The 23,392-nt window shown below is 39.4% G+C and overlaps 1 protein-coding gene across 3 annotated transcripts in view; it reads right to left on the bottom strand.

Moving 5' to 3' along the window:
- The window catches only part of LOC131152154 (uncharacterized), a 74,023-nt gene that overhangs the window by 12,287 nt on the left and 38,344 nt on the right, over positions 1 to 23,392 (bottom strand). For all 3 annotated transcript variants that reach the window (XM_058103838.1, XM_058103836.1, XM_058103837.1), the window contains exons 6-7: positions 1,429 to 1,496; positions 1,290 to 1,341 (exon numbers count right to left, since the gene is read on the bottom strand). In XM_058103838.1, coding sequence (XP_057959821.1) covers positions 1,290 to 1,341; positions 1,429 to 1,496 — 120 coding nt within the window. The remainder of the gene's footprint in view (positions 1 to 1,289; positions 1,342 to 1,428; positions 1,497 to 23,392) is intronic.

Genomic DNA, 23,392 nt, shown 5'->3' with positions numbered 1-23,392 from the left:
CCCAGCTCCTCCAAAAATTAAGGCCTTCACTTGGTTGGTTGTGCTCAATAAAATTAATACTAATAATGGGCTATAAATTAGGAGACCTTTGAAGGCTCTCTCTGCCAAAGTATGTGTGCTCCATTGCAAAAATTCTAAGATGGCTTCTCATCTTCTTTTGCACTATCAATTTTCTTGGAGGATTTGGAATATGCCTTTTGATATTTTTGGGGAGCTGGGTTTACCCTTCTTCGGTTGGTGAATTGTTAGCTATATGAACCCAGGTTGTATTGAGACAGTAGGGGCGGTCTTAGTGTGAGTTTGCCTCTTGATCGTGTACCCAGGCATTATTGAGACAGTAGGGGTGGTCAACCCCGATTGTGGGGATTTATACATGGTATAGAGTTTGAGGGCGTGTTCTATCTTGCATATTTGTACATTTATGTAATTGTTGTTATATACTATGGGGCTGTTCATATGATGAAAATGGGCTACGTATTTTACAATTATGGAAACGATGATTATATATGTTTATGTTTTTGTTAAACACTTAAAGCATGCTGGCCACACACTGTTATTAACTTAATCATCCTATCCTGAGAGGTGTCTCACCCTATCATACAAACTGTCTTTTCAGGTCCTTATCGAGGTTGAGATTAGCAAGGACTAGGGCATGGTAGCGATCTGTTTTTGAGTAAGCGTCTCCACGAGCTCGATTTTGTAGGATATGTTATAGGTTTTCAAAACTTGTAAAATGTTGTAAGACTCAAGGATGCGTCGAGTATCATACAGTATTGTATATGGATGTTAAAATAGTTGTATGTATCTATCAGGCAGTTACAACTCTGGTAATAGTTTGATGGATGTTTATGTTTTCCGCTGTGTATATATTTGTTGAGAAGTATATCAAGTACACAAACGTCACTACAGTAACACTCGGGCCATAAGTTGGGACTAGGGCGTTATAGAGTCACTTTGAACTCTAGAACCTAAACCTTTCCAAAACTATTGAGAGTTGCATCTTGGTTCCTAAACACAATTTGAACTTTGTAATGTTATGACTATCTCTTAGTAAGGTCTACTAAATAAATTTAAGTTTGTATGGTTACAACCAATGAGAAGTTCACAATGTATAAAATAAAATTCTAAAAGGCTTAATCCTCACCTTGTTTGGGTTAAAATGCATAGCATTACAACTTTGATACATATACAAATACATACATGTGTGTGTGTGCAGAGTGTGCCAAACTATAAACTTTTTCAATAATGTTCAGCAAATAAAATTGTGAATAGGCTGGTATCATGAATACCTGTATACATGAAAACAGAGAACTATGAAGCACCCTATTCTCCACAACACACCTGAATCAAAAGTTCAAACACTTATATAGCCATTAATAACTAAATAATTAGAAAACAAATTCATATCCTTAATATATTTATGCTTACCCTAACACATCTTTATCCGCATCTCTAGCATTGTATCGTGTGTATCCTAACCCAGTATAATCCCAAACCTAACATGTCATAAGGATACAATGTAACCATCTGAACAAAAGACAGGTATGTAATAGTATATATGCATTTTTCATAAGCTAAGGGCAAAGTTCAGCATTAGTAACTGATAATAGAAACAATAAGAACCTGCAAACTGAAGGCGTTATCATGTTCCAAGTTCTAATGAAAAGGTGAAAGTAACTATGATCAAGTCATACCTAAGGGAGCAACATAAAATTTTTACACCACAACATTGGGAATTGTTTAACGGCTTGATATACATTCTTGGCCACAATTTAACAGCTTAAGCTTTTAGGTCAAGTGGTTGCACAACATGGTACTGAAGCCATGTTTTCCAGCAATTCCTGAGTTCTAATCTTGTTTTGTGTTTATTCTTTGTTTGTTAAGAATTTATCTGTTCTCCATAGTAGGTGCTATTAATTAATTGTTTACCTGTCCACATGCAATCATGCTACATGTGCAGGGGAGTGTTAAAGCTTGATATGCATTGTTGGCCCACACCCTAACAACTAAAGCTTTGAAGCGAAGTGCTTAATGGAAACCAAAATTGTAAGTTAGATAAGATGTGCCAACATTATAAAGAAAGCCTACTAGGTCCAATTTTTTTTTCATATTGATCCCCATTTGCATTTTATACATAGCTAATTAAATCCACATTCTAAAATTTTCAATCATAATTAAATTTAAAAAAAAAAATTCAACACTTAGTAATTTAATTAGCCAAAATAAGTGGCGGCACTAAAGACTAAAAAATTTTAACCGTTATATTATATTATTATAACTTGATAATAATATTACTGTAGTAAAATTAGAGATGAGGAGACAAGAAGAAAAGTAGAGAAGATAGGAGGAGAAGACAACAGAGTAGAGGAAAAACAGGGCAGCAGTTTCCTGGAGTCTACGCACAGCTCCAGGTCTGCCCTCTTATGTAATAATAATAATAATAATAATAATAATAATAATAATAATAAAGTGTTAAGGAAAAAAATATCCCCATTAACAATGCAATTACTAAAATAACATATTCTCTTCTAAAGCTCCCCCATCAAGCTGGAGATGTATAAATATCACCTAACCCCAGCTTGTGACAACCATTAGGCAAGGGGGGCTTAAACAAAGGCTTCGTAGAACATTGCCTATCTAATCCATATATTTTGCAAAGGGAGTCTTCACGTTCTTCTTCAACACAGCATCCCTCACAAAATGACAGTCAACTTCAATGTGCTTTGTCCTCTCATGGAACATTGGATTGCTAGCAATATAAACCGCAGCTTGATTATCACAAACATATCTATTGGCTTCCTTATCAAGAATCCCATCTCTAACATCAGCAACTTCAACCACAAAAGCTCACTCACAGCATGAGCCATAGCTCGATATTCTACTTCAGCTCTAGATCTTGCCACGGTAGTACAAGATTACCACTAACAAATGTACAATATCCAGTAGTAGACCTACAATCCACCCCCCATTGCAAATGATATGTCAAATCTAGTGCCACTCAAGTAGATCAACTTACCAACCAACTGCCTATATCAACGTTTGTCTTCAAAGTCTGATCCAACATCCCTAGACAACTTTACATTGGGATCCATAGGAGTATCGACTGGTTTAGCACCCAACAAGCCAATCTAACTTAGCAAGTCCAACGTATATTTTCACCACAATAGTTCAACCCTTTCCTACACCTTACAATCTCAATACCAAGAAAGTAATGCAGCATCCTCAAGTCCTTGATTTGAAATTTTGCTTCAAGCCATTGCTTAACATCTACAATCCCATTATTGTCACCACCAATGATGATGATATCATCAACATAAACTACCATACTGGTCTCCTTTCTGCAGACAAAAAGTAAATAATCAGTGTAACACTGGATAAAGGCAAATGCAAAGACTACAACACTAAATTTGTCAAACCAAGCTGAAGGAGACTGCTTAAGACCATAAATAGCCTTATTCAACCTACATACTTTCCCCTCCTCCCCTTACCCCCCCCCCCCCCCAAAGCAACATACCCAAGAGGTTGCTCCATGTATACCTCTTCCTACAAATCCCCATACAAAAAGGCATTCTTCATATCCAAGGATCCAATTGATACAACTGCCAATCAATATAAAAACAGAATTTAGTCGAACAACAGGAGAGAATGTCTAAAAATAATCAATACCATATGTTTAGGCGTACTACGTGGCAATTATACAAACCTCAAGTCATTCAATAGAGCCATCAGGAAAATATTTGATGGTTTAGACCCAACAATAGCTAATGAACTCCTTATCAGGATGAAGATCCACCATCCCATGTCCCTTGAATAGTCAAGGCACAAGTGCTTCGACATGCAAGGAAGGGATAGAAATGGAGGAAATAGACAAGGGAAAAGAACGCATAGGATTAGGAAGGTGAAGAACTAAAACAAAATGAGCAATATGATTAGCAGCTAATGACTTCTGAGCACATGTTCGACTAACTCTCTAGTGAGCAATGAGCAAATCAAAGCTACACTGGGATGGATCTCCAAAACCAAAAGTTGAAACAATGATCAACAAAGGAGGGACCTCCATGGTGGTAGTGATGTCTATGCTTACTTTCCCTCATTCATAAACCCTCAGTTGTTTCTCAAGATTAGTGACTGATCGATTTGGAAGAGAAGCATAAGATTTCTTAAAAGGGATAAGGGTAGAAATAGGAGGATCAAAACGACAAGGGGGACCATAAATCACTAATGGAATCAAAATAGATTCATTCAAAGAGGATCCGACACTAGATAAATAAGGAGCCGCCTAAGAAAAGGCTACATCAGCGCTAACATATTCCTGTGAGTGTGGGGATCATAACATCTATATGCTTTCTAAGTTCTCGAGTACCCAACAAAGACACAATAGCACGAGGAGAAAACTTGTCTTGACCAATAAGTTGAACACGAATGAAACATGTGCACCCAAAGACAAGCCACAACAGAGAACATGGATGTTTCCAAGTACACAATGAAGAAGGGAATTTGTCCCCCTAGAACACTTGGGGGCATCCTACTGAGTAGAAAATAGGTTGCAAGAAGAGCATCAATCCAAAAAGTTTTTGGAACATGCATATAAAGGAGTAGAGACTGTGCCATGTCAAGTACATGTCTATTTTTTCATTCTGCTATTCTATTCTGCTAAAGAGTATGTATATAGGATGTTTGATGAATAATCCCTTTAGCTAAGCAAAAATAGTGAAGCTCATCATTTTGAACAAATTCAAGTGCATTATCAGATCAAATAATTTGGATACCAAAGTCAAACTAAGTTTTTATTTCCTAGTAGAATTGAGTAAATACATTCAAGAATCTAGACCTATCTTTTCACAAATAGGTAAAAGTCATACGAGAAAATCATCCACAAAGGACACAAAATATTGATGAGCAATCAAATTCTTGACTCTACACGGATCCCAAATATATGAATGAATAAGAGAAAACAATGATTACTACAAGGTTTGACACTAGATGGAAAAGATGTCCTAATATGCTCTCCAACTGACACACAAAACACTCAAAATGAGAAATAGACTTGAGCATAGGAAAAAGTAGTTGTAGTTTTTGAAAGGATGGATGACTCAAACAAGCGTACCAGTGATCAAGAGAAACACCATGAATAGAAATTGAGAAAGTTGTATGACAAGAATTGGATCCACCATGATCACCATCGATATAGTATAGGCCATCCTTCTCAAGCCCTCCATCAATACTCTTCTTTGCCCTAAAATCCTAAATAAGACAATGAGAAGGAAAGAGGATCACAAAACAATTAAGAGACTCAGTAATTGACTAGCCAATAGTGGGTTCAAGGGAAATTTAGTCACATATAACACAAATGAAAGAGAGGAATAGAAGGAATTGAAAGAATGTTGTGAGAACTAGAAATTCATGTAGCGAAACCATCAGCAAGAGTAACCATAGAGTGTAAGTAGTGGGATTCAATTCAAACAAATTAGGACTACTTGTCATATGGGAGGAGGCACCAAATCTATAACCCAAGGTGAAGAGGATGAAAAGGCAAGAAGCCCGGTTGTACCTGAATGGGCCAAAAATAGCATTAGATGTGAAAGGCCGAGTTCAGAGCTTTTGAACAATGCAAAAAAGATTGTTAAAACTCCTCTTTAGAAATAGTAAATGATGTATTGAACTCCCTAGTGGAGTGGCTAGGTGCATTTGAAACATCAATAGTATATTTTCCCTTCGCAAGAGACTTATTGGCCCAAGTGGGTTTCCAAGGAGATCCCAATAGTGATCAATGGAATGATTTTCCTTGCCACAATGTGTGCAAATGTGAGAATTTCCACAAGTTCCTTGTCCTAACACACAATCACTGTCTTGATCACAGTCCAAACCTCACCCTTGTCCTCCAAAACTTCCCCTGCTACAGTTAAGAGGCAATATGCATGGCTAAAAAATCAGGCAGCACACACCAGCACAAAACAGAACTTTGAGGAACTCAAAAAAATAAATAAATAAATAAAACTTACAACACTTTAGACCTTCCAAAAATCCATAACTTCAAGAGGCAGCTATGAATATAGAAATGAACTTCCAATACCCTAGGAGGAATTACTGAACCACAAAGAACAGGGTGGACCTCTTTATTATTATTTTTTGTTTTACTTCTGTCTTTTATTTTTTTTCCAGGTGGACCTCTGGTCTCCTTAGGTTGTAAATTTTCTTTCTCAATCTAATATACCTTCTTTAATTATCTAAAAAAAATAAACATTTAAACAACCTGACACAGTCATTATGGCAGGCAGCAACTGGAAACTAATTCAGGCAAGAACAGAAAATGAGTCTTTGAACACCAATTGAAACCAACCAGCAATTGATACAAGATTGCAAGAAATCAATGATGAACACACAGCAAAACAGCATCATCAGCAAACCACAACCAGAGTACAACTGATAGCAGCCAGTGGAACAGACGAATAACAACAGCAGTATACTAGAATGCTGCACAACCTAACCAAGAGGAAGGGTGCCCTTAAACAACTCTCAAACCAACCAGATAATCAGTTTCCAAGACTGATTAGTGTAGGATAAGAAAAAAAAAAAAAAAACGAAAAAAAGAGTATGAAACTCAATTAGATAAATCAGATTTGAAGGCGATCAATGCTCTAATACCATGTTAGAATACCACTTTACCTAAAAGCTTAAGATGTTAGCATGATTTTAAATAATGGTTGAGACCGTTACGTAACGCCGTTACATAACGGTTTTTTGGGTTCCCGATACCGTTATACACCTCAAAATTGGTGGGAAGAAAAATCACGGCCATAGTGGCCGTTATGGACCACAACTGTCACGTAAAGGCCACTATAGCCATTATGTAACCGCTGTAGGACTATTACACCAAAAAAAATTATTATTATTATTATTTTTCTTCTCACTTTTGTTTTTTCCCCCCTCTTTCATAAATCATTCTCAATATACTATGTGGCGAGAGGGGGAAAAGATTATAATAAGGATAATAATGATACAAAATTTACTATTTTTTTTAAATACTCACAAGAGATGCATTAATTAACAATTTGAAAATACTAACTTGTTAGGAAAATATTTTATTTTGATAACATTAGCAATTTGATATTTATGTTCTATATTTTTCAACTTCAACCTTCTTTCTTTTCTAGTTATTGTATATTTGTATTATTCATGTCTTATGAGTCTAATAGATTAATGGAGTGTAGAATGCATTTTGTTTTAATAATTAAGTTAGCACACATAAGAATTTATCACGCATAAGAACAATGAGAAGTATAAATGTGCACATGCACGTAATTTTCCTGTCAATGGTGGTTTAAAACAAATGTAAACTTCTTGCCTTTATCGAACAACTTAGTTAGTTGAACTAAGAGATTCAAAATACATTAAAACTCTTTCTAAGAAAGGTTAAAAGATTAAAATATTCAAATACACTAATATGCACAAGGTTGCGTGCATGGTCTTAAATTTCCATGAAATTGTCGAAATTTCCGATTTTCGTCACCCTCGAAATCGAAATGGCAGTCGATTTCCGTCTTGCATAATTTCTATCGAAATCTCAACGAATCATTTGAAATTTATCGAAACCTCAAAATTTTAGCGAAATTTGTCAAAATTTTAACCATGCAATGAAATTTTGTCAAAATTCAAATGAGAGATTCAAGAGTGAAGTGAAATTTCTCTTTTAATTTATTTTATTGAAACAAAAGGTTATCACAAGTGCTTTTGAAATTATATGAAAAAATAAACTTATAGTAATATTTTATTTAACCATTCATGTCTAAATTATCAATATTTGTATAATAAATAATTTTTAAATGATTTATGAATTTCATTTGCATTAACTAAATATATTTAATGTACATTATCTTACAAGCATGTTTGATACACATACTATTTTACGACTTTTCCACTTCATACAAAACATAGATGTATTTAATTTGTAATATATTAGTCTTAAAACTTATATTATTATGTTTGTTAACCATTTCTAAAGTTTCACAAATAATTTCATGCTTTACTGCTAGTTTCTATTATTTTTTCAAATCGAAATCGAAATTGACATCAAAATCGAAATTTCCGTAATTTTGGAGCTTCGAAATTTGAGTCGAAATCAAAATTTAAGACCTTGGTTGCGCGTGCTTGAAAAAAATTCACGACTGTTACACCCGCTTCCCATTATGTAAAATCTGCTACTCTCGCTTCCCGTTACACTCGTTACTGTTACATTACGCTACTCACTACCGATATTTAAAAGCATGGCTGTTAGGTTGTGGGCCAACAATGTATATAAAGCTTTAACAAAAATGAGTGATGGATTTTACAACTGGCTTGTAATGTCATTTGGGCTTTCCAATGCATCTAGCACTTCCACAAGGCCTTTGAACTAGATGCTAAGATCATTTATTGGAAAGTTTATGTCTGTCTACTTTGATGACATCCTAATTTACAGCAAGGCTCCTGGGGCTCACGTTGAACACTTGGGACTGTTTTGCAAGTTTTGAAGCAAAATCACCTATAATATGAAAATATGAAAAAGGCATATTTGTGGTATATAGTTTGGAGTTTATTGGGTTTGTAGCCTCTGCTCAAAGCATAGAATGTCAATAGAAGACCATAAATTATGCCTTGTTAATAGCTATTAATCTAGGCTGTATATACTTTCATAAATAGGAGAGAAGATTTAGCTTACCATGTATAGCTTTCTAAGATCACTCTATGTAAATTAGCTGGCTCACCATATATAGCTTCCTAAGATCACTTTGTGTAATTAACATGTACAGATTTAAGTTTCCTTGTGTAACTGGCAGTCTTGCCTTCATAATGAAAGACTTTCTCAAAAGCGAGGACAATTTGAACCATTCTGTGATGTTATCAGAGCCATTCTCTAAGAAATCTCAGTCCTAGTTTTCTCAGTCATAGCCTCAGTACTTATGGAGAAGTCAGATAATGTTTGTGTCAGATTCACTGGCAAAAATTATGCTGCTTGGGAGTTTCAATTGGAGACCTTTCTCAAGGGTAAAGAGCTATGGGGACATATAGATGGCAGCAGCAAAGGGGAATCTACTGCGGAAAGGTCTGTGGCTGAAAAGGCAGCTTGGAATGCCAAAGATAATCAAATCATGTCCTGGATTCTTGGTTCTATGGAGCCACATCTGATTCTTTCTCTGCGTCCTCATAGGTCTGCAAAGGCTATGTGGAATTATCTCAAGCAAGTCTATAACCAAGACAACAATGCTAGGCGCTTCCAGCTTGAGTTGTTCATTGCTAACTATACTCAAGGGGATATATCAGTTCAAGACTACTACTCTGGTTTTCTGATTTTGTGGAATGATTATTCCGACCTTGTTACAGCCATGGTCTCTGCAGAAGGATTGGAGGCAGGATTGGCAATAGTACAACACGTACACAAAACCAGCCAAAGAGACCAATTTCTAATGAAATTGAGGCCTGACTTTGAATCTATTCGTGCCTCTCTAGTATATAGAGATCATGTTCCGACTTTGGAGGCCTGTTTTGGAGAACTCTTGTGTGAGGAACAACGCCTCAATACTCAGAATATTATGGAGCAGTCTCGTCTTGCTTCCAATACTGTCTCAGTTGCCTATGCTGCTCATGGCAAGGTGTCATGGTCCGCCTTTTTCACACCGTTGTGAAGGGCCGTGCGGCGCTAGCTAAAGCACTCTTGCTTAACTAGCCAGCCTATCGTTTACCAACATTCATCCACGATACACTTTCATTAACATTCAATCAGATAGCAGCGGAAATAATAATCAATTCATGAAAGTCGTGGCAACCAAGCAGTAAATATTGAAGCAAACGTAATTCATTAACAAATCCTCCGTTGACATGTTGTACTTAGCGAGGGAGGCAAGTAGGCTAAGCACGTTGACAATTGCTAGTGAGTTTTACAATGACTGATGAACACTCACCCTCCCCTAAAGAGCTTTCTAGGCCATTCTCACTCTGGCACTAGGAAACATCAAAGTGACTGAGGAGTCATACTGCCTTATTTGGCTTACAATGAAATAAATACTAGAAAATAACCCTACACTAGTATTTACATGATGGAAACCCATCCCAAACACACGAGATAAGCGGTCATAGGCAAGCATAATGCCCTGAACAAGCTTAGCCCGTGACATTCTCCCCCACTTATGCGGTCGACGTCCTCGTAGACTTTTGGCGATAGGTACACTTCAACTTTGTCCACGAATGGCTTCAAATCTTCCGCAGAAATCCAGCTGATTTCTTTGTCATCAAGGCACTTCCACTTCACTAGGAACTTCTGCCGCTTCTTCCTTGAGGATATGAGCTTTCTGTCTGCAAGGATCTGTTTAACATTTGGTCTGTCAGGTTGCACTGTCTTCAACTCTGCACTGTTTGACTGACTTCTGCTCAGGTTGTTGGTGTTGGCGTTGAATGGCTTGAGGCAGTTGACACGAGACTGCGGTCTTCTCTCTTGATCTGCCCACTTCTTCATCTGCTCAAAACCTTTCTCCAGATAGGCTTGGGCAAACTTTGCATTCTGTCTCCCTTCACTGGTGAAGATGTACGCCCTGAGACTCTTTCGTTTGTACGGCTCGCCCACTGTGTGAGGTAACAGTGGCAGCTGGTCTGTAACAAGCTCAATAGGGCTCTTGTTTGTAGTTGAGCGCCTTTGGGCGTTGCCACAGAACGGAGCCACCTCAAGTAGTTGCACGCCACTCTTCTGGTTGTCGTTGACACAATGGCACAAGTACTCATCTAGTAGCTCTCTGAATCTCTTCATCTGTTTGTCTGTCTGTCGAAGATAACTCGAAGAGATGTCAAGGGGTGACCTGAATATCCTGAAAAACTCTGTTAAGAAGTTGTCAGTGAACATTAAATCTTGGTCACAAATAATAACTTCGGGAAAACCCCAATTTTTCACAACAGTCACAAGGAACAATTGTGTCGTCCCCTCTGCCGAACAGTACTTTGGTGCGGCCACAAAAGTACCATACTTCTTCCGCTTCCCCTTGTCTTGTTGGCAAGTGAGACAAGTTTTGGTATAATCAACCACATCATCCCGCGTGTGCGGCCAATAATACCTCCCCGGTAGTCCTGTCATTGGAGTCATTCTCCGCGAATACCCCTTAACGAACTTCCTGTAGAAACTAGTAAGGCCAAGAAAGGAACGCAACTCCTTCACTGTCGTGGGGATCTTCCGTTCTTGAATCATCCTTACCTTCTCCATACCCCTCCGGATACGACCTTGTTCAACGACTTGACCAAGGAATTTGTTGCTCCGCCGAGCGAAAGAGAAATTCTCCTTCTTCACATTCAGACTGTTTCCCTTCAGCCTGTCGAACACCTTCCGTAGATGCTCTTCATGTTTCCTCTGAAACGACATCGATGCTCCCAACGATGTTTTGGAAGGGCGAACACATCCCGCTTCCACTTCATCAAGTTGCTTCCCCAACTCTACTATCTCTCTAGGCGCAATCCAACATGGCCTTTCAGCAGGTGGTTTCACTCCTGATAACAACTCGATCTCTTGCTCCACAGTCCGTCGTGAAGGCAAATTTTGAGGCAGCTTATCCGGAAACACCTCCTTATCCTCATCCAACACCGCTTGGATGGTCGTAGGCTCCAGCTCTTGGCCTACTTCTTTGTCTACCACCACCGTGGCTAGACGTGTTTGCTCACCTTGACCCAATCCTTCATTGAGTTGTATGGCTGAAAGGGACTTCCCTTCGTCTCCTTTCGTTGCAACGACTTGCACCATGCACGAGTGATCTCCCATCAGACACAGGGAACCAGCCGAAGGCATCAGCACTGCCCTCGTCCCCATTAGGAACTCCATTCCTAGAATGACTGGATAGTCATCCAATGGCACCACTGTGAAATTCGCATGACCTTCCCACTGTCCAAGCTTTATAACCACTTGCTTGGCTACTCCCAGAGTAGGCTGGGCTACAGAGTTAACTGCTTTCACGCGTCCTGTATCCTTCTCTAAGGATAAGTTGAGTCTTCCTGCTTCCAACTGCGAAACAAAATTATGAGTAGCTCCCGTATCCACCATAGCGCGAGTACTCTTCCCATTTATCCTCAAGTCCACAAACATTAACCCTTTTGCTCGTGTAACTTTCGGTATTTTTTCCTGCTTTTCCAATGCGTTCACCAACCGCACTGAACCCACCCTTGGGGCATCATACTCTTCCCCATCGTCTTCCATTGCCTGTTCTACAATGGAAGCTTGTAAGGCATTAAGTGATGCTTTGTGAGGGCACTCAAAAACTCTATGAGGACCCCGACACAAAAAACACTCAATTTTACTCTTCCCCTTTCCATTGGGTGTGTTGAACCCTTGAGACGACGAAGCTTCCTGTGAGGTTGATGATTTAGAGTCGGCTCCCCCACTCTTGGGTTTGCCATTCTTGAAAAACTTTCCACTGTTTCCCTCTCCGCCAAACCGTTTGGACAAAGCGGTCTCATCACCAGCGTAGTCTGTCAAGCGCTCTGCAGCGGCTTGTGCAGTTGACAAGTCTTGAACCCTTTGCCTATGAAGTTCAGTTCTTGCCCACGGTTTCATCCCCTCTAGAAAATAGAACAACTTGTCCTTCTCCGACATATCCCGAATATCCAACATTAAAGCAGAAAATTGTTTCACATATTCACTGATTGAACAAGTATGCTTGAGATCTCTCAGTTTTCTCCTTGCATTATACTCAACATTCTCAGGAAAGAATTGGGCCTTGAGCTCTCTCCTCAAGTCTGCCCAACTATCAATCACACAGTTTCCATTTTCAATTTCTCTGTACTTGGTACGCCACCACAGTTTGGCATCACCAACCAAGTACATGGTTGCAGTATCCACCTTTGCCTGTTCTGAGGCCATCCTCACAACGCGAAAGTACTGCTCCACATCAAACAAGAAGTTCTCTAACTCCTTGGCATCTCGGGCACCCCCATACGTCCTGGGTTCTGGCACCTTGGTCTTGCTAACTCCCGGAGTGTTGGAGTTCCCCATAGCAAGAACCATCACATTTACCTTTGCATCCAGATCTGCCATCCGGGCTTGCAAAGTTTCCACAGTGTGGCGAAAGTCCTCTGACATGTCGCCTATCAAACCTGCTTGATGTTTTTGTGATCCCCTCACTTCATCAACAAGTTCTCTCATCTGGGCCACCTCCGCGGCCATAGTGTTGGTTGACTCTTCAACCTGTGCTTCCAGCACGCTGATCCTCTCAGCATTGTTTGGTGCCATGGTCACTTACCAAAGCTTCCCAAATCCAACAACGAAGGCAATCGAATTCACGTAGCAACTCAACCTTGGGCTCTCACCAAGTGTCACCGACTTGGGCTCTAATACCAAATGTCACGGTCCGCCTTTTTCACACCGTTGTGAAGGGCCGTGCGGTGCTAGCTAAAGCACTCTTGCTTAACTAGCCAGCCTATCGTTTACCAACATTCATCCACGATGCACTTTCATTAACATTCAATCAGATAGAAGCGGAAATAATAATCAATTAATGAAAGTCGTGGCAACCAAGCAGTAAATATTAAAGCAAACGTAATTCATTAACAAATCCTCCGTTGACATGTTGTACTTAGCGAGGGAGGCAAGTAGGCTAAGCACGTTGACAATTGCTAGTGAGTTTTACAATGACTGATGAACACTCACCCTCCCCTAAAGAGCTTTCTAGGCCATTCTCACTCTGGCACTAGGAAACATCAAAGTGACCGAGGAGTCATACTGCCTTATTTGGCTTACAATGAAATAAATACTAGAAAATAACCCTACACTAGTATTTACATGATGGAAACCCATTCCAAACACACGAGATAAGCGGTCATAGGCAAGCATAATGCCCTAAACAAGCTTAGCCCGTGACACAAGGGGAAGGGTCGTGACATGAGCACCACACAGTGCTATAGTCGCAAGAAATATGGCCATATTGCCCCTAACTGTCATCAGAAATTTTGTAATTACTGCGAGCAGCCAGGGCACATTATTAAGGTACTATTCGTCCTTCACGCTCCAACAAGGTCTATCGCGATGTTGTTACTGGTGACTTACAGCCAGCTATGCCTGCTGCAACTTCTGCTGTTGCTTTACAGCCTCCAGCACCTTTTCTAACTCGAGAAACAGTGCAAGAGATGATTGTGAGTGCATTTGCAGCATTGGGTCTTCAAGGTACTGGTTCTTCATCTCCCTCTTGGATCTTAGACTCAGGAGCTTCTAATCATATGACTAATTCTCTCCATGGTTTAAGTAATGTCAGAGAATATTGTGGCTCTTAACATATTCAAACAGCTAATGGTAGTGCTCTACCCATTGTGGCAATTGGTGATGTATCTTCTTCCTTTAAGGATGTTCTTGTATCGCCTAATCTCTTTGTGAATTTAGTTTCTGTTGGCCAGCTTGTGGATCAAAATTATAATGTGCATTTTACTCATGGTGGTTGTGTTGTGCAGGAACAAATGTCAGGGCAATTGGTAGCGAAGAGGCCTAAGCATGGATGTCTCTTTTCTCTACAACTACCTCTTCCACAAAGCTTACCTTCTTTCTCCGTACTGTCTTTACTTTGTAATAAGTCTAGAGTGTCAAATGAATCGAGCATAAGCGCCTTGGTCATCCTAATTCAAGGATTCTATCTTATTTGTTGAAATCTGGTCTATTGAATAATAAAGAGCATTCTTCTTCCACTACGTTTCCTGATTGTGCAACTTGTAAACTTGGCAAAAGTAAGACTTTACCCTTTCCTTCTTAAGTAGAGCCACCCACAGTTTTGAGATCATTCATAGTGATGTCTGGGGTATTAATCCTATTATTTCTCATGTCCAATACAAATATTTTGTGACATTTATCGATGAGTACAGCAGATATACATGGGCGTATTTCTTGTGGCACAAATCAGAAGTTTTTCATACATTCAAACTGTTCTTAGCTCTTGTTGACACTCAATTTTCAGCTGCTGTTAAAATTCTTCGGTCCGAATCGGGTGGGGAATATATGTCTCATGAGTTCCAATCTTTCTTGCAATCTAAAGGTATTATCTCTCAACGTTCTTGTCCATATACTCCACAACAAAATGGAGTAGCTGAACGAAAGAATCGTCATCTTTTAGATGTTGTCTGGACCATGCTCTTTGAGTCTTTGGTTCCTCCTATATTTTGGGTAGAAGCACTTACCACAACAACCTTTTTTATAAATAGACTTCCTTCCCAAGTTTTGGATTTCGAGTCTCCATATTTCAGGCTTTATCATCACAATCCTACCTATACAAATCTTCACATTTTTGGGTGTGTATGCTTTATGCATCTTCCCCCACCAGACAGAAACAAGCTTTCAGCCCAATTCATCCGTAGCACCTTCTTGGGATATAGTGTCACACAAAAGGGTTATTTATGCTATGATCCAAACTCTAATCGGGTTCGTGTTTCAAGGAATGTGCCTTTTTTTGAAAATCAATGGTTCTTTCCTATGTCTTCCTCACCGGAGTCTTCCGTTGCCTTCTTGCCTTCTTTTTATGACACTTTTAGTGCTCCTAGTACTCACGTTGAAAGGTTCCAACCAGGCATGGTATACCAGCGGAGACCTCCAGTGCTGCCCCCTTCTGCTCCTATCTTGCCATCTGCTCCTTTGTGCTGCTCCTCTAGAGTATCTGGTCCTCCTGACTGTTATTGATTCCCATTACGTATGGCACGTACTACTACTTCTGCATTGTCTGCCACTCTATCTTCTATTGCTATTCCTACTGGTTACTCACAAGCAGTCAAAGAGAAATGCTGGCAGCAGGCCATGCAGGAGGAACTATGTGCTCTTGAGGCTAATAAGACTTGGGAAGGGGTGGATTGTCCTGCAGGTGTGACTCCACTTGAATGTAAGTGGGTCTATTCTATTAAGGTTAGTCTGATGGTAGTTCGGACAGGTATAAAGCTCACTTATTAGCTGTTGGAAATAATCAAGAACATGGAGTAAATTACAAGGAGACTTTTGCTCCGGTGGCCAAAATGACCACCATTCGCACAATTTTGGCTATTTCCACTTCTCAAAATTGGGGTTTGCACCAAATGGATGTGAAGAACGCCTTTCTTCACGGGGATCTCAAGGAAGATGTTTATATGCATCCTCCTGCAGGTTTACTCTCCATCACTACTTCGGCAGTGTGCAAGTTGCGTCGCTCCTTGTATGGTCTCAAACAGGCCCCTCATGCATGGTATGAGAAATTTACTTCTACCCTACTCAATTATGCTTTTCTCAAAAGCAAGTATGATGCATCTTTGTTTCTTCACAAAACTGAGATTGGTGTTGTCATCCTCTTGGTGTATGTTGACGGCATAATCATCACAGGTACTGATTCGGTTCTGATCTCCCAATTAAAGCAGTATTTACAGGACTCTTTTCACATGAAGGATCTGGGATCTCTTACGTACTTTCTTGGTCTAGAAATTACTGCTGGTTCACATGGTATTTTTCAATCACAGCACAAGTATGCCCAGGATTTGGTGGCTACTGCGGTTCTCTAGGACTCTACCCCTCTTAATACTCCCATGGAACTTAATCTCAAGCTGCGCAAAGAAGAGGGTGACTTGTTATCAAACCCTGTAGCCTATCATAAGCTGGTTGGCAGCTGGGTCTATCTTACAATTACTAGACCTGATATTTCTTATGCAGTCCAACAGGTTAACCAGTTCATGGCTTCTCCTCGGCACCTTCATATGGCTGCAGTTCGATGAATCATTCACTATGTCCATGACACAGCTTTGCGGGGACTTTTCTATCCTTCTGGTACTTCACTGAGGACTTTTTTATCCTTCTGGTACTTCACTTGATTATGTAGTGATATGAACCAACAAGCTCCGATTGCACAGGATGATCTACACATGCCAAGCGGACCCATCACCAGAGCTAGAGCCAAGAAGGTCAAGGAGGCTACGCAAGGACTAATTGAGAAGTTGCTTGAGCAAGAGTCAATGAGGGTCATGGAGACTAAAGAAAAGGACTTTCTTGAAGAGCCTAAGATAGTAAATTGTCTAAAGACGTGTGAAGCTGGAACCTTAAGCCAATAAGGACTGTTTGGGGAATTTTTATGGGCTAAATAGTGAGCCAATTGTGTCAATTAAGCATGGCACGTGACTTGCACATGTTTCATTAAATTACATGGCATGCTTAAGGTTATGTGTGGCTATTTTATTGACCAGATTGATGTCATAGCCTATTTTTATTGGCCGAATTGATGTCATGGGTTTCTTTTATGTTCTATAAGTAGCCAACTCTCTGTTGTATTAGGAAGGAATATTTTTTTGGCTGAATACAATTCCAAGTGAGGTTTATTTCTCTTCAAGTTCTTCATTGAACTTTCACCGAACTTATCAAAGGTGCTACCTTTGTGGCGTACATCCATTAATTTGATATTCTTGGTTTGTGCTTCACGTCAAGCAATAGGTCAAGGATCCACTACCATGTCGAATCTTATTTTGGGTTTGGGGTTTTGATAAATCTGATTTGGGGTCTCCGGACGTTCATTCTTGGGGTTTTGCATCATTTGGTATCAGAGCTTTGATTCAAATCATCAGGTTTTATCTATCTTATTTTTCTTGTTTGCTTTTGAAAATTCTTTTATCTTATAATTATTTATCCTTATTTCATATTCTTCTATCATCCGATCTACCAATCTTGTTTTCTTGTTTTCGAAATTTTCCATCTCTTCTTAATATCGTCCATCATCAAGATTGAATCTTTTGTGGCTGAAAATTGCAAGAAACATAGCAACGCCGATTAGAGCACATTATAAATAAATAAATAAATAAATAAAGCCATTTTGGGCATTCAAAAAAAAAAGAAAGAGAAAAGGCAATATTTTGCATTAAAAAAAAAAAAAAAAGGAGACGACGGCTTTAAGGTTTGTGCAATTTGTGGCTACACTTAACTTGGATTCTCCTTTGGCTGTATATTAGTCCATTCTAAAATCTATTCGATTTATTATTATGATTTGTGTTTGAATATATCCTTGGTCGAGTTGGTTATTTTGTTTCATTGAATTTCTTCTTATTTCATTTGCGTCATTATTGTTTTCTTGACTTCTTTTTGTCTTTCCTTCGTTATTTTGTGTCCTGATTTAGTTGTTCTATTGTTATTTTCATTGATATCTTGTTTCTAATTCATTGATTCAATTACTGCGTTTGGTTGAACTATTGGTTTGTTTGGGATTAGTTCATTAAAAAACTAAAAGAGAAATCCTAAGTGGTAAGAGGCACGTGTGTGAGCGTATCAGAGGGGAAAAGCCAAAAAAAAAATTGTGTCAAAACACGAGCGTTGAGTGTCATTTTTTGGAGGGTAAACACGTGAGGGAGTGAATGAGGAATTTTTTTTCTCTCTAATATCCTTTTTGCAGGTTTGAAATCATGAGTAGAAAGGCGGTTGGCGCTGAAACTTCCAACAAAGGTAGCGAGAATGAGAACCCTCCACAAGACTCATTCTTCACCTTACAAGCCATTCAATAGCAGTTTGAAAGACTCAATATGGTTTTTGAGGAGTTCAGAGATAAATTGGATAGACAAGACGCTACAATTGATGGACTGAGAAGAGGGCAATCCAATGAAAGGCGGCGAAGGCCACATACTCCTCTAATTGCTGAATTTGAACATGATATAGGTAGCAATGAAGCAAGTAATGATGAACATGACGGTATGGGCAGATTTGCTTATCGAGGTGCTAGGCAAGAGCGGCAACCTCAATAGGAGCCAAGGGGTCGAGATAACATCGATAGAAACATCGGAAGCATCAAAATGAAGATCCCTCCTTTTCAAGGGAAAAATAACCCGAATGTATACCTTGAATGGAAAAGGAAGGTTGAGCTCATTTTTGAGTATCATAACTACTTCGAAGAAAAAAAGGTGAAATTGGAAGTTGTGGAGTTCACTGACTATGCACTGGTATGGTGGGATCAAATTCTTCTTAGTAGGTGTAGAAACATGGAAAGGCTTATTAAGACGTGGGTTGAAATGAAGGCGGTGATGAGGAAGCGATTTGTACCAAACCACTACTACCGAGACTTACACCAACGTCTTCAAAACCTTACCCAAGGTACCAAAAGTGTGGAGGACTACCACAAGGAGATGAAGATGGCTATGATTTGGACAAATATTGAGGAAGATAAAGAAGTTACAATGGCACGATTCTTATGTGGGTTGAACCGGGAAATTGCTAACATAGTGGAGTTGCAGCACTATGTGGAGTTAGAGGACATGGTGCATATGGCAATGAAAGTAGAGAGGCAACTCAAACACAAGGATGGAAGCAAGCATGCTACAACTTTGGCTTTCCATTCCACATGGAAACCAAATTGGGGGAAATCAAAAGAAGAAAGGGTTGTTTCCAAATCCAAGGAAGAGAAGGAGAAAGGCAAAGACAAAGTGGGCAGCCATGAAAAAGGTACAACTTCTTCTCAACCTAGTATGTACAGAAATATCAAGTGTTTTAGGTGTTTGGGGATTGGCCATATTGCATCACAATGCCTAAATAAAAGAACAATGATTATGAGAGATGATGGTACTATTGAGACCGATGATGAAGAGAGTGATCATGAGTCCATGCCTTCACTAGAAGAGTCTAGTGATGTTGAGTATGCTGTCCATGGCGAGGCATTAGTAACTAAGAGAGCTTTAAACATGCATGTGGTGAAAGATGAAAATGAGGAGCAGCGTGAGAATATATTTCATACTCGATGTTACATCCATGATAAGGTGTGTATCATCGATGGAGGGAGCTGCACTAACGTAGCTAGTACTGCATTAGTAGAGAAGTTGGGGTTGCATTGCATAAAACATCCTAGGCCTTACAAACTTCAATGGTTGAATGAGTGTGGGGAGGTTAGGGTGAATAAGCAAGTGCTGATTGTATTTTCAATTGAAAAATATTCTGATGAGATTCTATGTGATGTGGTCCCTATGCATGCTAGTCACATCTTATTGGGCAAGCCATGGCAATATGATCGACGTGTCACTTATGATGGGTTCAAGAATAGGTATTCCTTTATAAAATATGGGAGGAGTGTGACCCTTGCACCATTGACCCATAAGCAAGTGTATGAAAATTAAGTGAGATTGAAAAGAGCAAATGATGAGAAAAACAAAAAAGAGGCTGAGAATAAAACAAAAGGAGAGGCAGAGGGCATTGAAAAAAAAAAAAGGAGAGAAAATGAGGGCAAGAGAGGAGCTGAAATTAGAAAAAAAAAGTGGTAAAAGTGAGGGAAAAACAGTGAGAGAGGAAAAAGTGAGTTTGTATGCAAAAAAAAAAAAGTGTAAGAAAGCTTTTTATGCACAAAGACCTCTAGTCGTACTCAAGTACAAGGAGGCATATTTGAGCACTAACGAACTCACCTCTTCCTTGCCTAGTGCTGTTGTTTCTTTGCTGCAGGAATACAAGGATGTCTTTCCTGCAGACGTGCCCAATGGTTTGCCACCGATTAGAGGAATTGAGCATCAGATTAACTTCATCCCCGGGGCTACGATTCCAACCCGTCCGGCCTATTGGAGCAGCCCCGAGGAGACTAAGGAACTTCAAAGACAAGTTAAGGAGCTGCTAGCCAAGGGGCATGTGAGGGAGAGCATGAGTCCGTGTGTGGTACCCATGCTATTGATAGCGAAGAAAGATGGATCATGGAGGATGTGCGTGGACTGTAGAGCCATCAATAAAATAACTGTAAAGTATCGATATCCTATCCCTAGACTAGATGACATGTTAGATGAACTGCATGGCTCTTGCATCTTTTCTAAAATTGATTTAAAAAGTAGCTACCATCAAATAAGAATGAAACCGGGTGATGAATGGAAAACAGCATTTAAGACAAAGTACGGTTTGTATGAATGGATGGTTATGCCATTTGGTTTCACCAATGCACCTAGTACTTTCATGCGCTTGATGAATCATGTGTTGTGTGCATTTATAGGCAGATTTGTTGTTGTCTACTTTGACAACATCCTAGTGTACAGCAAGAATCTTGATGATCACTTGGATCATTTGAAAAGTGTAATAGATGTTCTTAGAAAAGAAAAATTGTTTGCTAACCTAAAGAAATGTAATTTTTGCATGGAAAAGGTTATTTTCTTGGGTATAAGGTGAGTGCTAAAGGCGTAGAAGTGGATGAGGAAAAGGTGAAAGCAATAAAAGATTGGCCAACACCTAAATTTGTGACTGATGTACGTTGTTTTCATGGGTTGGCTAGTTTTTATAGGCGGTTTGTGAGAGATTTTAGCACCATTGCTGCACCTTTAACTGAAGTGATAAAAAAGAACATGGGGTTTAAATGGGATAATGCACAAGAACATGCTTTAAAATGCTTAAAGATAGGTTATGTTCTGCTCCATTGTTGTTTTTACCTAATTTCACTAAAACTTTTAAGATTGAATGTGATGCCTCCGGGATTGGTATTGGAGCTGTTTTGATGCAGGATAAGTGTCATTGCATATTTTAGTGAAAAGCTCAATGGGACAGCATTGAACTACTCCACGTATGATAAAGAACTGTATACCTTGGTGAGGGCATTGAAGACGTGGCAGCACTACTTATGGCCTAAAGAATTCATGATCTACTCTGATCATGAATCATTAAAGCATTTGAAGGGGCAAGGTAAGCGACATCATCGCCACGCCAATTAAGTAGAGTTCATCAAAACCTTCCCATATGTCATTCGGTACAAGCAGCGGAAAGAGAATATTATGGCTGATGCGCTTTCTCGCAGGTATGCCTTAATTACTACACTTAGCACTAAGCTATTGGGTTTTGAGTACATAAAGGATTTATATGCTAAAGATTCTGATTTTGCTAATGTGTATGAGGCATGTGATAAAGATGTGTTTCATAAATTCTATAGGAATGATGGATATTTGTTTAGGGAGAATAGATTTTGTGTGCCTAACTGCTCCTTAAGATAATTGCTTGTGCGAGAGTCACATAGCGGGGGTTTGAAGGGACATTTTGGGGTACAAAAGACTTTAGATATTCTGCATGAACACTTCTTTTGGCCAAAAATGCGTAGAGATGTAGAGAGTGTGTGTTCTAGATGCATTTCATGTAAACAAGCTAAGTCTAAGGTCTTACCTCATGGCCTTTATACTCCTTTGCCTGTACCTAGTGAACCTTAGGTAGACATTTCAAAGGATTTCATATTAGGTTTGCCTAGGTCCAATGGGGGTATGGACCCTATATTTGTGGTGGTGAATAGATTTTCTAAAATGGCACATTTTATTTCTTGCCATAAAACTGATGATGCCATAAATATAGCCAATTTATTTTTTAGGGACATTGTGCGATTGCATGGCATTCCTAAGACAATTGTGAGTGATAGGGATGTTAAATTCCTTAGCTACTTTTGGAAGGTTTTGTAGGGAAAGTTAGGAGCTAAGCTATTGTTTTCTACTACTTGTCATCCTCTAACCGATGGTCAAATCGAAGTAGTTAATCGGACTTTAGCTACCTTATTGCGTGCGGTCATTCAAGGGAATTAAAAATCATGGGAAGAATGCATACCACTTGTTGAGTTTGCTTATAATAGAACTTTGCATGCTTCTACTAATTTTTCTCCATTTGAAATTGTTTATGGTTTTAATCCTTTGACTCCATTGGCTTTGATGCCGCTACCTGTGAATGAGAAAGCTAGCTTAGATGGACGACACAAGGCTGACTTGGTGAAGAGGATCTATGAACAAGCACGGCAGCACATCGAAAAGAAGAACCGACAATATTCATCTCAAGCTAATAAGGGGCGCAAGTTCATTACTTTTGAACCGGGAGATTGGGTATGGGTGCATATGAGAAAAGAGAGCTTTCCTACTAAAAGGAAAACAAAGCTACACCCAAGGGGTGATGGACCTTTTCAAGTGCTAGAAAAGATCAACGACAATGCATACAAGTTGGATCTACCGGGTGAGTATAAGGTCAATGCAACTTTCAACGTTCCTGATTTATCCCCTTTTGATGTAGGTGATGATTCGAGGACGAATCCTTTTGAGGAGAGGGGGAATGATATGAACCAACAAGCTCCGATTGCACAGGATGATTTGCACATGCCAAGCGGACCCATCACAAGAGCTAGAGCCAAGAAGGTCAAGGAGGCTACGCAAGGACTAATTGAGAAGTTGCTTGAGCAATAGTCAATGAGGGCCATGGACACTAAAGAAAAGGACTTTCTTGAAGAGCCTAAGATGGTAAATTGTCTAAAGACGTGTGAAGCTGGAACCTTAAGCCAATAAGGGCTATTTGGGGAATTTTTATGGGCTAAATAGTGGGCCAATTGTGTCAATTAAGCATGGCATGTGACTTGCACATGTTTCATTAAATGACATGGCATGCTTAAGGTTATGTGGGGCTATTTTATTGGCCAAATTGATATCATAGCCTATTTTTATCGGCTGA

Source organism: Malania oleifera, chromosome 3 (assembly GCF_029873635.1).
Source record: "Malania oleifera isolate guangnan ecotype guangnan chromosome 3, ASM2987363v1, whole genome shotgun sequence".
In the NCBI taxonomy this organism is placed as follows: domain Eukaryota; kingdom Viridiplantae; phylum Streptophyta; class Magnoliopsida; order Santalales; family Ximeniaceae; genus Malania; species Malania oleifera.
The sequence above is the reverse complement of the archived record's forward strand: the minus strand, read 5'-3'. Positions and strand labels throughout refer to the sequence as shown.